The sequence below is a fragment of the Chanos chanos genome, chromosome 7 (assembly GCF_902362185.1).
Source record: "Chanos chanos chromosome 7, fChaCha1.1, whole genome shotgun sequence".
Classification (NCBI taxonomy): Eukaryota; Metazoa; Chordata; class Actinopteri; order Gonorynchiformes; family Chanidae; genus Chanos; species Chanos chanos.
This window is the reverse complement of record NC_044501.1, coordinates 18,545,648-18,563,831: the sequence shown is the minus strand read 5'-3', so window position 1 is coordinate 18,563,831 and position 18,184 is coordinate 18,545,648. Positions and strand designations below refer to the sequence as shown.

The following is an 18,184-nucleotide window of genomic DNA, read 5'->3' as shown; positions in this document are numbered from 1 at the left end:
GGTCCAGAGTGGCATCCAAACCCCAATGATCAAGATCTAAATTCCTGTCGAATGCCTCTGTGTGTGTGTGCGTGTCAGTATGTATCTTCGTGTTTGTGTGTGTGTGTGTGTGTGTGTGCGTGTGTGTTTGTTCATCCAATGAGTGGAGATTTCTAACTGCTGTTGAGCAGGATATCCTGTTTTATGTTCCTTTTGTTCCCTCTGCATGAAAACTACCCAGTGTGCGCATATAGCTCATTATGTAAAACATACACACACTTGCACACACTATCATTAGAAACAGAGTGTGGATATTTTGGACTACATATCATGTAACAATTATTTTTAAATAGACCAGTCTAACTCTCTCTCTCTCTCTCTCTCTCTCTCTCTTTGTCTGTCTGTCTATGTGTGTGTGTGTGTGTGTGTGAGTGTGTGCAAGTGCATGCAAGCATGCGCGTGTGTGTGATATAATTTCTTCTCTTTCATATAACTTCTGTATTCTGACATTCAGAGCTTCTCTTTTTTCTGACTCACCCTCTTGCTCCCCATCTCTCTCTCTCTCTCTCTCTCTCTCTCTCTCTCTCTTTCTCTCTCTATTTATCTATCTGTCTTTGTAGTGTGATGGAGGGAATTCTGTTACTCTGCCCGAGTCTCTGCTTTTCATCTCTACGCTGGATGGAAGTCTGCATGCAGTCAGCAAACAGTCTGGAGACATCAAGTGGACCCTCAAAGAAGGTGTTTTGTGTGTGTGCGTGTGTGTGTGCGTGTGTGTGTGCGTGTGTGTGTGCGTGTGTGTGTGCGTGTGTGTGTTCGCGTGTGTGTGTGTTTGTCGAGAAAGAAATTCTTTGGTAAAGCTAGCTATTGCTACTTTATCAGCTTCTTTAGTATAATAACAGGCTTGGTTGTTAGAGCTGAAAGTTAATTGTTCTTTGGAAATAGTTCCTCAGAAGCCAATAGCAAAGGAGGAGGACACCCATCCTGTTAAGGGAGTCGTCCCCACTTTAATGATTAACTAAAAGACATAAAAAGAGCCACATGTGGGAAGGTCTTTCCTCTAAACATATCTGTTGTCTTTGTGGGAGTAAAACTACAATGTAGATAAATGCAGTATTGCAACAGTAGAATGTCATCATAACATTTCATCATTTCAATTATTAAAGATGCATTCTGAACGCAATCCACTACATCATGACCATGTTACTGCTTTTAACTTCAATGAATGACATAATTTAAGATATAGTGATGCAACAATTTATGAGGTACTGTTACAATAAACCATTCACATGAATGTAGAGATGACATTTGGCTGCTTACTGAAACATTTCTGTTATTTCTCTAACACTTGAAGATAATTTTAGTCGTGTTTCAGTTTTTTTCATGATGAAAGGACTTTACCCGTCCTGCCCTGGAGTCCTTATTGCTCTAGACATCTTCAGAGTGATTCGGTTGCTCAGATTCCTGTTATTAGCTGATGAGTTGAATCCGGTGAGTTAGAGTAGGGGGAGGTAAAACATGCAGGACTATGACGTCACAGGAGCAATGTCTGGAAACACTTTCAATGGGAGAGAAAATGTTCTGTGAGTTTAAATGAATAGTGACTGAGGGAATGAACAGGTGGGAGCAGAAACACTATTACCAGTTACTCAACAAGACAGAAGAACCAGTCCTATAAAGAATCAGTCAAATCTTAGTCTAACCCTAACCTTAGCCCTAACCCTAACGCTTAACCTAATCCAAAACCTCCAATCCAGCAGAACATCTGTGGTACTCTGCTAAGATAAACAGGCAAGATGTCATAACATCAAAATAATTATATTGTCTTATTGCTGCGAAAGAACATTTCAGAGAAAACGCAGTTTTCTTTTTTATTTTAAATATGCTTAGTGTGTTTTGTATATAAGTTGAATGCACTGTGTTTGAAGTTGGGTTTTTTTTCAGGCTGCAAAATGTGAAAAATGAATGAATGAGTTTTGAATACAGGTGTGCTTGTGAATGGGTGTGTCCGTTTAAAAGCTTATCTTATTTCACCTTTGACCTTTCTGACAGATCCTGTCATCCAGGTTCCAGGGTACCTTGCAGAGTAAGTCAACCTTGTGTGTGAAGTCATGAATGTTTATTTATGTAGGGTTATATTCAATTTGGGGTTATATATGTCTGACTGTGTAACTACAGTATGTCTTATATATGTCTGACTGTATAACTACAGTATGTCTTATATATGTTTCATTGAATAATTACAGTATGTGTTATATATGTCTGACGTATAACTACAGTATGTCATATATATGTCTGACTGTATAACTACAGTATGTCATATATATGTCTGACTGTATAACTACAGTATGTGTTATGTATGTCTGACTGTATAACTACAGTATGTGTTATATATGTCTGACTGTATAACTACAGTATGTGTTATGTATGTTTGACTGTATAACTACAGTATGTGTTATATATGTCTGACTATGTAACTACAGTATGTCTTATATATGTCTGACTGTATAACTAAAGTATGTCTTATATATGTCTGACTGTATAACTACAGTATGTCTTATATATGTCTGACTGTATAACTACAGTATGTCTTATATATGTCTGACTGTACAACTACAGTATGTGTGTACAGGGGTGTGTTTAATTCAGAGACTCTGTGGCATTGCATGTGTCTTGTTTCTGTTTTCTTTACAGACCAGGTTTTCTTCCAGATCCTAATGATGGCAGCCTGTACGTTTTAGGCGGTAAACATAAAGAAGGATTGATGGTACGTGTGCGTGTGTGTGTGTGTGTGTGCACGCGCTGCAGTTTTAAATAGATTATATATGTTAATACTACAGATGCCTGTTAAAATGAAGGAGTGGTAGATGTGTTCATGGGGCAGTGAGCCTGCATTAGTCAGCAGAATAGCCCCAGTGCACCGCTACATTGGTTTTGCAGGTGAGTTAGAAAGTGTCAGGAGACACTGGAAACAAAGAACACCATTCTCTCGTGAGAAATTCAATCATTTCCTGTTTCGCTGAGGATTTTTTTTTTCAATGACAGCCCTCCAGGGTCTTCGGTGAGCTCCTGGCTGAGTTGATATATAGTGACTGAGATGGTAATAGCATATGATAGTCTTAATTTTCAGGCTTATCAAACCATTCAGTGATGATTTATGGCCTGCTTATGGCAGCATTGTCATCCGGGAGCAGACCACTCTCTTCAGGATAAAAAACGATTCACTACAGCTTGAAAACGATGACCCAGAAACGCTGTGCATCTATTAGCCTTCTAAAGGAAAACACACTCTACATGCTAATAGGACACATTGCCTTGGGCAACAAGCACTCAGACCTGTAAGATATCTTTGGGTGCATGCCGCAGATAAACTTGTTTGGGGAAAAGATGACTTGTCCGACAATACGAGTTTTTGCCGTTTTCATTCTGTGAACAACTTTGTTTGTGTGTCACGTGGATTTTAGACGTATTAGGGGTCTTACACTCTAATCTCACGCTCTGATCTTGTTGAAACTGCCTGCTCACTCCCTAGATTGGTATTTGCGGTCATCTGATACAAAAGCTGCCCGTCCGTTTTGCTATGAACCAGTGAAACGTACATCACAGTCGGTTGGCTTTTTACCACAGTTGACTCTAGATGATGCCTTTTCCTTCCAGTTTTTTAACTGTCTTTCTCTTACTCGCCCAAGCTCCTGCTGTATGTACCCCGACAATCATCCCTCCATCAAAGCCACTGAGATCTCTCTCTCTCTCTCTCTCTCAAGCCAAGGCAGCCAAAATACAATGTATAATTAACTCAGGAACTTCACCTGTGCGGAATTTCCTTGTGTAAATCCTCTGTTTATGGGTTTATTTTCTTTCTTTAGGCGGTTTCCTGTATAAGCTCCACCCCTTGCCCTCCTCTCTCAGACGCCTCCCTTTGTCACTGAATTAAAATTTGTTCCAGGTTGTGCTCTGTCTGAGAAAAGTCAGAGACCAGACCGTACAGAATAATTATGATGAATAATAGTACTTTAGAATGAGAACACATTTCTATTAGGTATATCTCAGTTAGTATCTTAGCAGGATCTGTGATACTGTGGAGTATGTCAAGAAGTGTGTGTGTATGTGTGTATGTGTGTGTGTGTGTGTGTGTGTGTGTGTGTGTGTGTGTGTGTGTGTGTGACAGTGAGAAAGAGAGATCGGGAGAGAGATTTATGTTCCTCCTAATTCTATTTTGTACAGAAACTTCCATTCACTATTCCAGAACTTGTTCAGTCATCTCCTTGCAGAAGTTCAGATGGAATCCTCTACACAGGTATATTTGGTTGAGTGTGTGTGTCTTTCTTCTTGCAATAAAAATGCCTTTGCAAATGACTATTTTTTGAATGCTTGTAGTTCTCTAACTGTATAATGGTATACATTCATACAATACTACTGTAAACTATATACGCACCACAGGAATGGTTGACAAACACAAGAAGACATACACATACACAGATATGCTTAACTACGCTTTACTACTATTCTATGTGTTTGTGTGTGTGTGTGTGTATGTGTGTGTGTTTAGGGAAGAAACAGGACACGTGGTTTGTAGTGGATCCTCAGACAGGTGAAAAACAGACCAGTTTAAGTACAGGCTCTTCTGACTCCATCTGTCCGTCTGCTCCTCTCCTGTACATCGGACGGACGGGTTGGTACATTCACCTTTTATAAACGTGTCCTCATGTCAGTACCTCCTTATGTTATACCAGTGCTTTATGGACCCTTACTCTTAATTGATAATCCATTTCTATGATCCATCTACAATCTATTTCACACCGCACTAAATATATACACTCTGGTCTAGTTTCCGACCTACATCTGACCTATACCATATCTCTACACCACACCTACATCATCTCTCCACACTACACCTACATTTACACCACACCTACATCACCTCTCTACACTACACCTACATTTACACCACACCTACATCACCTCTCCACACTACACCTACATTTACACCACACCTACATAAACTCTCCACACCACACCTACATTTACACTACACCTACATCACCTCTCTACACTACACCTACATTTACACCACACCTACATCACCTCTCCACACCACACCTACATTTACACCACACCTACATCACCTCTCCACACTACACCTACATTTACACCACACCTACATCATCTCTCCACACTACACCTACATCATCTCTCCACACTACACCTACATTTACACCACACCTACATCACCTCTCCACACTACACCTACATTTACACCACACCTACATCATCTCTCCACACCACACCTACATTTACACCACACCTACATCACCTCTCCACACTACACCTACATCATCTCTCCACACCTACATCATCTCTCCACACTACACCTACATCATCTCTCCACACCTACATCACCTCTCCACACCTACATCATCTCTCCACACTACACCTACATTTACACCACACCTACATCATCTCTCCACACCACACCTACATTTACACCACACCTACATCATCTCTCCACACTACACCTACATTTACACCACACCTACATCATCTCTCCACACTACACCTACATTTACACCACACCTACATCACCTCTCCACACCACACCTACATTTACACCACACCTACATCACCTCTCCACACCACACCTACATTTACACCACACCTACATCACCTCTCCACACTACACCTACATTTACACCACACCTACATCACCTCTCCACACTACACCTACATTTACACCACACCTACATCACCTCTCCACACTACACCTACATCATCTCTCCACACCTACATCATCTCTCCACACTACACCTACATTTACACCACACCTACATCATCTCTCCACACCACACCTACATTTACACCACACCTACATCGTCTCTCCACACTACACCTACATTTACACCACACCTACATTATCTCTCCACACTACACCTACATTTACACCACACCTACATCACCTCTCCACACTACACCTACATTTACACCACACCTACATCATCTCTCCACACCACACCTACATTTACACTACACCTACATCACCTCTCCACACTACACCTACATTTACACCACACCTACATCACCTCTCCACACTACACCTACATTTACACCACACCTACATCATCTCTCCACACTACACCTACATTTACACCACACCTACATCATCTCTCCACACCACACCTACATTTACACTACACCTACATCATCTCTTCACACTACACCTACATTTACACCACACCTACATCATCTCTCCACACCACGCCTACATTTACACCACATCTACATCACCTCTCTACACTACACCTACATTTACACCACACCTACATCATCTCTCCACACCACACCTACATTTACACTACACCTACATCAACTCTTCACACCACGCCTACATTTACACCACATCTACATCATCTCTCCACACTACACCTACATTTACACCACACCTACATCACCTCTCCACACCACACCTACATTTACACCACACCTACATCACCTCTCCACACCACACCTACATTTACACCACACCTACATCACCTCTCCACACCACGCCTACATTTACACCACACCTACATCATCTCTCCACACCACACCTACATTTACACCACACCTACATCATCTCTCCACACTACACCTACATCATCTCTCCACACCTACATCACCTCTCCACACTACACCTACATTTACACCACACCTACATCATCTCTCCACACCACACCTACATTTACACAACACCTACATCAACTCTTCACACCACGCCTACATTTACACCACACCTACATCATCTCTCCACACCACACCTACATTTACACCACACCTACATCATCTCTCCACACTACACCTACATCAACTCTTCACACCACGCCTACATTTACACCACATCTACATCATCTCTCCACACCACGCCTACATTTACACCACACCTACATCATCTCTCCACACCACACCTACATTTACACCACACCTACATCATCTCTCCACACTACACCTACATCATCTCTCCACACCTACATCACCTCTCCACACTACACCTACATTTACACCACACCTACATCATCTCTCCACACCACACCTACATTTACACAACACCTACATCAACTCTTCACACCACGCCTACATTTACACCACACCTACATCATCTCTCTACACTACACCTACATTTACACCACACCTACATCATCTCTCCACACTACACCTACATCAACTCTTCACACCACGCCTACATTTACACCACATCTACATCATCTCTCCACACCACGCCTACATTTACACCACACCTACATCATCTCTCCACACTACACCTACATTTACACCACACCTACATCACCTCTCCACACCACGCCTACATTTACACCACACCTACATCACCTCTCCACACTACACCTACATTTACACCACACCTACATCATCTCTCCACACTACACCTACATCATCTCTCCACACCTACATCATCTCTCTACACTACACCTACATTTACACCACACCTACATCACCTCTCCACACTACACCTACATTTACACTACACCTACATCATCTCTCCACACTACACCTACATTTACACCACACCTACATCACCTCTCCACGCTACACCTACATTTACACCACACCTACATCACCTCTCCACACTACACCTACATTTACACCACACCTACATCATCTCTCCACACTACACCTACATCATCTCTCCACACCTACATCACCTCTCTACACTACACCTACATTTACACCACATCTACATCCTCTCTCTACACTACACCTACATTTACACCACACCTACATCATCTCTCCACACTACACCTACATCATCTCTCCACACCTACATCATCTCTCTACACTACACCTACATTTACACCACACCTACATCATCTCTCTACACTACACCTACATTTACACCACACCTACATCACCTCTCTACACTACACCTACATTTACACCACACCTACATCACCTCTCCACACTACACCTACATCATCTCTCCACACTACACCTACATTTACACTACACCTACATCATCTCTCCACACCTACATCATCTCTCTACACTACACCTACATTTACACCACACCTACATCACCTCTCTACACTACACCTACATTTACACCACACCTACATCACCTCTCCACACTACACCTACATTTACACCACACCTACATCACCTCTCCACACTACACCTACATTTACACCACACCTACATCATCTCTTCACACTACACCTACATTTACACCACACCTACATCATCTCTCTACACTACACCTACATTTACACCACACCTACATCATCCCTCCACACTACACCTACATCATCTCTCCACACCTACATCACCTCTCCACACCACGCCTACATTTACACCACACCTACATCATCTCTCCACACTACACCTACATTTACACCACACCTACATCATCTCTCCACACCTACATCATCTCTCTACACTACACCTACATTTACACCACACCTACATCACCTCTCTACACTACACCTACATTTACACCACACCTACATCACCTCTCCACACTACACCTACATTTACACCACACCTACACCACCTCTCTACACTACACCTACATTTACACCACACCTACATCATCTCTCCACACTACACCTACATTTACACCACACCTACATCACCTCTCCACACTACACCTACATCATCTCTCCACACCACGCCTACATTTACACTACACCTACATCATCTCTCCACACCTACATCATCTCTCTACACTACACCTACATTTACACCACACCTACATCATCTCTCTACACCACGCCTACATTTACACCACACCTACATCACCTCTCCACACTACACCTACATTTACACCACGCCTACATCACCTCTCTACACTACACCTACATTTACACCACGCCTACATCACCTCTCCACACTACACCTACATTTACACCACACCCACATCATCTCTTCACACCTACATCATCTCTCTACTCCTACGTCATCTGTCTATCATCCACATCTACATTGTGTCTAACATGAGATCATTTACATAGTTATATTCTTGTGTTGCTTTATGAGTGTGGTACTTTATGAATATAAATATATATACCCAGATTACTGAAACCTTCTGTATCACACATATTGACTGCTCAGTAAAGCTGGTTTTTGTAATTGTGTTGTGTGTCTATGATGTCTGTGTGTGTTTCTGTGCAGAGTACAGGATTACCATGTATGACACTAAGACCCAGGAGCTTCGATGGAATGCCACTTACAACGACTATTCTGCCCCCCTTTATGATGACCAGAAATACGAATACAGTGGGTTATCTCTCTTTCACACACACACGCACACACACACACACACACACACACACACACACAATCTACATTCTGCTCTACATCTTTACATCTGTTTCTTTACACTATCTCTCTATGACAACCAGAAATATTAATAGCATGGGATATCTCTCTCTCACACACATGCACAAATTCTAGGGGGGGGGGGGTTAATGTGCTACATACAATGAGAAGAAGAGTAACAGTTAGTTGTCATTGAGTTGTTAAATTGTTATAGAGAGCAGGCCACAGACAATCACTCCTACACAGACACTCACAAACACACACACGCTCAAGTTCTCTGTCTCTCTCTGTGTGTCTGTGTGTCTTGTGTGCGTGTTTGTGTGTGTGTGTGCATGTGTGTGTGTGTGTTGATTGCTGTGTGTGACTTCTGCACAGAGATGTCTCACTTTGCGTCCAGTGGAGATGGTTTGGTAGTGACAGTGGACAGAGACTCTGGTGGTGTTCTGTGGATGCAGAAGTTTGATTCTCCCGTCGCCGGGTTTTACCTGTGGAGCCAGGACAGCCTCCGGCGAGCGCCACACCTGACGGTTGCCATGGAAACGCTGCGATACCTCACCTTCACCGCACAGAGCACACAATCACACACCATGAAGTGGGCATACGATTTTACCCAAGAGCAGCACAGCACCAAGACCCAACTAGTGTAAGTGTCCACACACACACACACACACCATGACATGAACGTCCAGTCTCACTCAGGAGCAACATGCCGTCAAGAATCAACTAGTGTGAAAATGTACATACACATGCATACAACCACACACACGTGCACACACATGCATACCTCTGACACACATACACACACAAAATGGGACATATAGTCCCCTGAAAGTAGAGTAGATATGTATTTGCTGTATCAGTATATGTGTAGATAGGTTTGGGAAATTTGATTTGTTTGTGTTTTTGCTTTATATTTTTCGTTAGTCCCACCCTGTATGTTGGAAAGTTGGACTCTCACCTCTACGCTTCTACCTCCCTCGTTCATCAGGGCGTCGCCATAGTGGTGAGTTTAGGTGTCAGTTAATTATAACATACATCAGTACTGCTCTTGTACCTGCTGACCTGTCTGACCTCGTTGCCATGGCAGCCGCGAGGCCTCACCCTGGCTCGACTGGAGGGCCCCACCACGGAGGAGGTGACAGTGAGCGGTGAACGGGCAGAGTGTGAGATCATGCCCAGCACTGATGTCAAGTATCCCCCTGGAAGCACCTACTCAGTACAGAACCAGTGGCTACTGATCGGTACGATACACACACATACACGCACACACACGCACACACACACACACACAGAGGCACTGACTCACTACGGAAACAGTGGCTACTGATCACTACAACATACGCAAACACACAAGCTTAGACACACACACACATAAACACACAGGCACTTACTCACTACAGAACCAGTGGCTGCTGATCAGTACAACATACACTCACACACACGCATATACACACAAACGCCTGCTCAGTACAGGACCAGTGGCTACTGATCGGTACATCACACACATGTACACACACACATACACACACACACACACACACACACACTCTTTCATACTCATACAGACATATACAGAAACATCCTAATTCAGACATTCCCTCACAGATATTCACAGCTGCATACACAAACCACTCAAAAGACACACACACATTTTGTACATGTACACACACCATTCAATGTACAAGCATCTTTCATCCATACACATACAGCTTTGCATTTACGTATATTCTTTCCCTAGCACAGTTTTTGTTATCTAATCTATATGCAGCTTTTTTATATTTTTAGAAATTTATCTTGTGTGTGTGTGTGTGTGTGTGTGTGTGTGTGTGTGTGTGTGCGTAGGCCACCATGAGGTCCCTCCTTTTGCTCACACCACCATGCTGAGAGAATTCCCAGAGAACCTCCAGCGCTCTGGGGACGTCATTCCTCCTCGAAGCACCGCATCATCATACCGATCTCCACCCCATCCTGTGAGTTATTACACACACAGAGACACACACACACACACACACACAGTACGACATACATGTGAATGTCTAAAATATGAATGTGATGAATGTAATGTTGGCTCAGTGGAGTACAGTGGAATGTTTGGACACAGAGAAGTTCTCAGCCATAGCAGTAGTGCATCCAGGGAAGATGAGTTCTCAGCCATAGCAGTAGTGCATTTATGGAAGAGGAGTTCTCACCCAGATATAGCAGTAGTGCATTCAGGGAAGAGGAGTTCTCAGCCAGACATAGCAGTAGTGCATTCAGGGAAGAGGAGTTCTCAGCCATAGCAGCAGTCTGGGAAGATGAGTTCTCAGCCATAGAAGCAGAGAATTTTGGTTGGACAGCTTTTTTCAGCGAGTGCATCAGACCCGACCTCAGAAGATAACCTGGTTTGTTGAAACTCACTGACCAAGGACAATGTTGAATTGTGGGGTTTTCAATGTGCATCCACAGGATTTCACATGCTGAACAAAGCAAGTCAAAACAAGTCCAGTATTTCACCAAGAATTTAGTACTCGGTTTTAAGCAAGCTCTCAGTGGGCGATAACTGTCCTTCACTCTGTAGTATATTTACCATTCTGGTTAATTATACAAAATTAAGGTATTTTGAAAATCATTTTATGTTTTGTTGCATGGTATATCAGATGTGTACTGTCAGAAAACAAAGAGCTACACGTTCATAACTCTTGGTGTATCTTGTCTCTCTAGGTTCCCCCAGTAACACATCATGGAGCTCCTGTGTTACCCGATTCTTTGACCTCTGACCCTGTGACCCTGGTGGTATTGACACTCCTTCTTGGTGCTTGGCTTGCCTTTCTTCTCACCTACACAAGGGTTAGTTTGTGCCTGTGTGTGTGTGTGTGTGTGTGTGTTTGGAGTTTGTTTTCTCATGTTCATCTAGACACACGGTTCCAAAAATTGAGGCACTCTGGAACAACCCATTTTAATGAATTTTCAACTGGTCTTGAGCTTTTAATGTGTGTGTGTCTGTGTGTGCTTGTGTGTAGGTGCGTGTGTGTGTGTGTGTGTGTATGTGTATGTGTATGTGTATGTGTATGTGTATGTGTGTGTGTGTGCATGTGTATGTGTGTGTATGTGTATGTGTATATGTGTGTGTGTGTATGTGTGTGTGTATGTGTATTGTGTGTGTGTGTGTGTGTGTGTGTTTATGTGTATTGTATGTGTGTGTGTGTGTGAGAAAGAGAGGGTAAATGTTTTCCTTTTTCTTCTTTCAGCGCGTCAGAAAGCCTCATCAGTCAGGGGAACCAGTGGATTCCAGACCACTGACCAATCACAACTCGGTTCTCACGACGGACACACCCCCTTCCTCTTCTCACAACAACAGCCTGTCAGACAGAAGTAGTTCCATCACATCCAGTCAAACACAGCCACTCGCAAGCAATGATTCCCTCCCTAAATTAAAACCCAGTGTCTTGCAGGATGAAAGGAAGCCCACAGAGAGTGAGTTTAAAAACATGAAACTCACCCCAAAATGTCCAAAGCAGAAACAACAAATGTGCAGTGATATTGTTAATGTCTCAACAACAGGTTTCTCGGTCAGACGTAGAGTAGACTCTGATTTATTGGTTATGTATCACATATCCACAAGTCAGGGGGTAATGTAAGAAGAGAAAAGCCCCTAAAATAGATATGTGGGAGACCCCAAGTCTATCTGAGTGTTTGGATGATCAAAGCACCTCTTTCTTTGTGTTATGCATAAAGCAAAAGAGGCCAACACAGTTTGCTGGCATATTGTTCACTGAGTAAGCCTGTGTTCTGTGTGTGTGTGTGTGTGTGTGTGTGTGTGTGTCTCAGATGGACAGCCAGAGGAGGTAGAGGTTGGCAAAATTTCCTTCTGTCCTGCAGAAGTGTTGGGACACGGGACAGAGGGTACCTTTGTGTTTCGGTAAGTGTATGTATGTTTTTTTTATGCCTTTCGTGTGTGTGTGTGTGTGTGTATGTGTGAAACAGTGAATCAGTGAATCTGTAATCCAGGGTCCGGAGTTCATATTGTACTGGTTGACTGTTCTGTCTTTTCATTCATGTATGACAGTTTACTTTCTGGCTGATAACTGGTTACACTGATTGGCCTGTATGTGTGCTCAGGGGTCGTTTTGATGGACGCCGCGTAGCAGTCAAGCGGATTCTTCCTGAGTGTGTGGAGTTTGCCGAGAGGGAGGTGCAGCTTCTCCGAGAATCTGACGAACATCCCAACGTCATTCGATATTTTTGCACAGAACGAGACCGCCAGTTCACCTACATTGCCATTGAGCTTTGTGCTGCTACACTCCAACAGGTCAGTGTGTTTGTGTGTGCGTGTGTGTTTCTGTGTTTGTGTTTTATGTATCAGCATGTTTCAAATGAAAGACAAGAGGGATGATATGTGCAATACTGTATGCAATATAAAATGATTTTTTTTTGACAGTGAGTTATTTAGTTCTCTTGAGTACACATTCTTCTTGACCGTACTGAGTTATTAAATGTAGCACCCTGTCCTTGTTTGTGTAGTATGTTGAGGATCCAAACTGCCCATACTCCTCCCTTGATGTGGTCTCTCTTCTGGAACAAACCATGTGTGGCCTTAGCCACCTCCACTCCCTCAACATCGGTGAGTCACTGTTACCATGGCAGCCGGTACCCACGACGACACTAAGGTGTTTGACTATTCATATTGACACTGATGTTTGTTGTTATCATGATGACCTGGCTGCCATGGAAATGCTGCATATTAAGTGTCTTCAGACGAATATTGTCACGGTTAAACTAATTTCGTCTTTCAGTTGTCTTAGGGTTATGTGTTGCTATGGAAGATGTATCCATAGAGATTGTGTCCTCACAGTGTGACCTTAAAGTCTTATTTCTTTCCCCTGCTTCCCTGTGCTCTCTCTCTCGCTCTCTCGCTTCCTCTCACAGTGCATAGGGATTTAAAGCCCCGGAATATTCTGCTCTCTCTGCCGGGAGCACTGGGTCGAGTTCGAGCCCTGATCTCAGATTTCGGCTTGTGTAAGAAACTTCCAGATGGTCGTCACAGTTTCAGCCTACGCTCTGGAATTCCGGGAACGGAGGGCTGGATTGCACCGGAGCTGCTCATTAATGCTGGGAAAGGAAACCCAGTACGAGCCTTACACACATGCAAACACAAACATAAACACACATGTCCCAGACACGTTCACAGAGAGCTCTCAAATATTCACTCACATATAAACAAAGATATGAACATACATTTATCAGACCAGTGCTCTCACACACTGGTCAACAACTAAATCGCACCCACTCAGCACAAACACACACACACACACACATAAATACCTCATCAGCAATCAGAGTTGTAACTTTTGTACACATACATACGCACTCATTCAACAGCTTTAGAGAAGAAACCCCCACATATCCTCTAAACAAACACACCCAACCTTCAGTGAACAGTGAACAGAAACCCCCTTTGACTCCCCTCTCTCTCTCTCTCTCTCTCTGTCTCACACACACACACACACACATACACACACACACACACACGCACTTGTGAACATTAGTATCAATTTTCAAAGAATAACCCAGCATGACTGTAAAGGGTACCTTACTTGACCATGCTAAAGATAGAAAAGGGAAGGAAGATTTATATTTAAGTCAAGGAATTTATTTTTTTTCTGCCTAGACCTATTCATTAAACAGATACAATAGTTACAGCTAGTTACAGCAGATTCCCCACCGAGACTGGCATAGCAAGAAAGACTAGAAGTTCAGTAGAACTTGAACTTGAGAGTTCGGTAATTGCCTCAAATAACGTTCTCTCTCTCTCTCTCTCTCTCTCTCTCTCTGCTTATTGTTTGTGACCTGTCCCCTGCTCTACCGTTCCTCTAGACGAGTGCGGTGGATGTGTTTTCTGCGGGGTGTGTGTTTTATTACGTAGTGTCCAGAGGGCAGCACCCGTTTGGGGACACATTACGCCGCCAAGCCAACATCCTCTCTGGAGCCTACAGTCTGGATCACTTTATGGAAGACCTGCATGGTATATGTGTGTGTGTGTGTGGATGTGGATGTGGCTCTGTGTGTGTGTGTGTGCGTGTGTGCGTGCGCGCGCGACTATGCATACTCAGCGTCTCTCTGTATCTATGTCACTGTCAGTGTGTGTTTTGTGTGTGTCTGTGTGTGTATGCATGCTCTGTGTCTTTCCACATCTTTGTGTGCATATGCATGTGTCTTAGTGTGTGTGTATGTGTGTATGCGTGTGTGTGTGGGATGACTAGTACATCTGACGGTTGCAGCGTGATTATTGGCTAAAAGCGTCTGTGTATTTTTCAGAGGACGTGATTGGCCGAGACCTGATTGAGAGGATGATTAGTGCAGACCCAGAGTCACGGCCCTCCACAGCCTCCATTTTAAAACATCCTTTCTTCTGGAGCCGTGAGAAACAGCTCCAGTTTTTTCAGGTGCGTTTGTGCCTCTAAGGATGAGTTTGAAAGGCATGTGCAGCACAGTAACTTTGTGTCTGTGAGATCAAGGTGTTTTTATGGGATTTGAGTAACAGTTGACTTTTTAAGAGCTGCTTTTGTTGTGTGTGTGTGTATGTGTGTGTGTGTGTTCTCCAGGATGTCAGTGACCGTATTGAGAAAGAGCCTGCAGACAGTCCTATAGTAATCCGTCTGGAGACTTCAGGCAGATGTGTAGTCAGAACTAACTGGAGGATGCATATTTCAGCGCCCCTACAGGCTGGTTAGTGCTAATACAAGACTTAGAATCCATCACCATGTATTTTCATCATATCATTTTATCCTAATCTGTGTAATATATATATATATATATATATATATATATATACACATACATGTAGAGAGAGAGATTCAGCTGTTTTAGAATAATTTGTTTCATATTTCAGCAAATATGTTATACATTCATACATGAAATGTCTGTATGTGCTCAACACGTTATTTTAACTAGATGCTTAACATGTTAGCATGATACTGTAATATCTAAAAATTGTGGTTTTTTGCAGACCTGAGAAAGTTTCGCACTTATAAAGGGAACTCAGTGAGAGACCTGCTTAGAGCTATGAGGAATAAAGTAAGTATTGACACATACATCCACACAACAGGTTCACGCTACAGCATCCATTTTGCAAGTGTTTAATGTACCAGATACTCTGACCATAGCAAATACCACATCAGCCAAATATTGAAACTGAACAGAACATTCTAGAACATTCCACTTGGTAAACAAAGCAAACCAAGGCACTCAGAAGACATCTTTAACCCATAGTGCCAACCTAAGCAAACAGTAGCTTCCTCAAATATTATTGTAATCAGACACATGTTTCTGTGTGTGTGTGTGTGTGTGTGTGTGTGTGTGTGTTTAACAGAAGCATCATTACCATGAGCTTCCTCCTGAAGTGCAGACAACCCTTGGTGAGGTCCCTGAAGGCTTTGTGTCCTACTTCACCTCCCGTTTTCCACGATTACTGTTACACACACACTCTGCACTCAGCATCTGTGCTCCAGAGAGACTATTTCACCCATACTATCACCACTAAACACACACATAAACACACCCACATCTCTTGACTACCTCCACACACGCCCACACACACTTACACATTACTACTTTTGTGTCCAACACACTGAAAGGGTTGCCCTGCAGATAACTCTGCTATTGGTTTTGTTTTCTCCGTTATGAAGAGGACAAGTTTTTTGGGGGGGGTTTGCCAGTCCTTCTCTCCTCTCAGAAGGTCAGCTCCAGCCGCAGGTTCAGAATTCACTGCCTACTGAAGGAACACAGTTAGCAACAACAGAGGTACTGATTCCTCTGTTGATTTGTCGGCAGCCATTTTGTGACTCAATCTTGTATGCTGGCCGGTCACCATGATGACACCCAGAATTGCAGAGACAATAGTAGGTATCTCTTGCCAGTGTTTGGGGGTCAGTTTAGGGTTTTTTTTCCAGTGAACAATGATAAAAAATAACATGGAAGACAGAGAAACAGTGCATAAGACCCAAAACTTTGAAAATTGTTGAATGTTTGTTAAATCAGCCTGCTTAGTGCGTTAGCGGGCTCTAAACTTGATATGGAGGTGATCTACAGGTGGTTTTAAAGAGTAATGGCCTGTGAATTTGGGGATAAAAGAAAGAAAAAAGAAAACAACTAGAAGCTTTAGAAATGATTTTTTTCATACAGGTCAAACTTTGCACTAAGTGCAATAACCAAAAACATAAACCACACATGATAATGATAAGTCTCTCTTTTATGGTGCTGTGGTATTGTTTAAATGTTGAAAAAGAAAACAAAACTCCACCTTGAAATTTCAGTGCTCTCTCACGCCAACTCACTGTGTTTCCTGGTCTTACAGCTCATTGACTTAGCGTCACATTCACATTTATTCATTTAACAGAGGCTTTTATCCAAAGTGACTTCCAAGACAGACAAAATACAAACCAAAAAAAAAAAAATACAAATAAAGCTTTAAAAGCCATCACAATGCCATGCAACGCTGTAGTTTTCACTACTGCAATCAGGTTTGAAGTATTCAGTTTGAGTTGGAATTTACTGGAAAAGAAATGTCGGTCCTCTACTGTATAATCACACAGCATCTGTGTCACAGATAGCCAAGAAAAACTTGTGAAGATTCAGTCATTTTATTTGGGGGCTTTTAGGATGCTGCTTTTTATGTACTACTGAGCTGAATCAATTTCTGATTTGACTAGATCACTTTAAAGTTATTGACTTCATTTCCTTTAACAAGATTGCACCTTGTCCATATTCAACTCACAAAATAATCAAATGTTTAAATAATACAATGTTGTTTTCAAAATCACCAAAATGTGACACTCTTCTGTGCTCTGGTGCGGTAGAACCAACCACTTTTAAGTAAATCTTTTGAGAAATTGAATACACTATGTGGATTCAAATACCAACTCTTAAG

General features: G+C 42.6%; 1 protein-coding gene across 1 annotated transcript; it reads left to right on the top strand.

The window, feature by feature from the left end:
• Nucleotides 1-384: 384 nt before the first annotated feature.
• Nucleotides 385-16,945, top strand: ern2 (endoplasmic reticulum to nucleus signaling 2; the record flags this gene model as incomplete). Its single annotated transcript, XM_030780256.1, has 23 exons — nt 385-420; nt 600-717; nt 2,029-2,062; nt 2,671-2,743; nt 4,201-4,273; nt 4,526-4,648; nt 9,133-9,237; nt 9,655-9,922; nt 10,204-10,282; nt 10,367-10,520; nt 11,122-11,249; nt 11,980-12,105; nt 12,507-12,699; nt 13,002-13,010; nt 13,087-13,177; nt 13,378-13,567; nt 13,780-13,879; nt 14,185-14,384; nt 15,133-15,280; nt 15,574-15,701; nt 15,861-15,984; nt 16,265-16,332; nt 16,628-16,945. Coding segments are annotated over 23 exons (2,739 nt in total), but the record flags the coding sequence as incomplete, so codon positions are not given.
• Nucleotides 16,946-18,184: the final 1,239 nt, after the last annotated feature.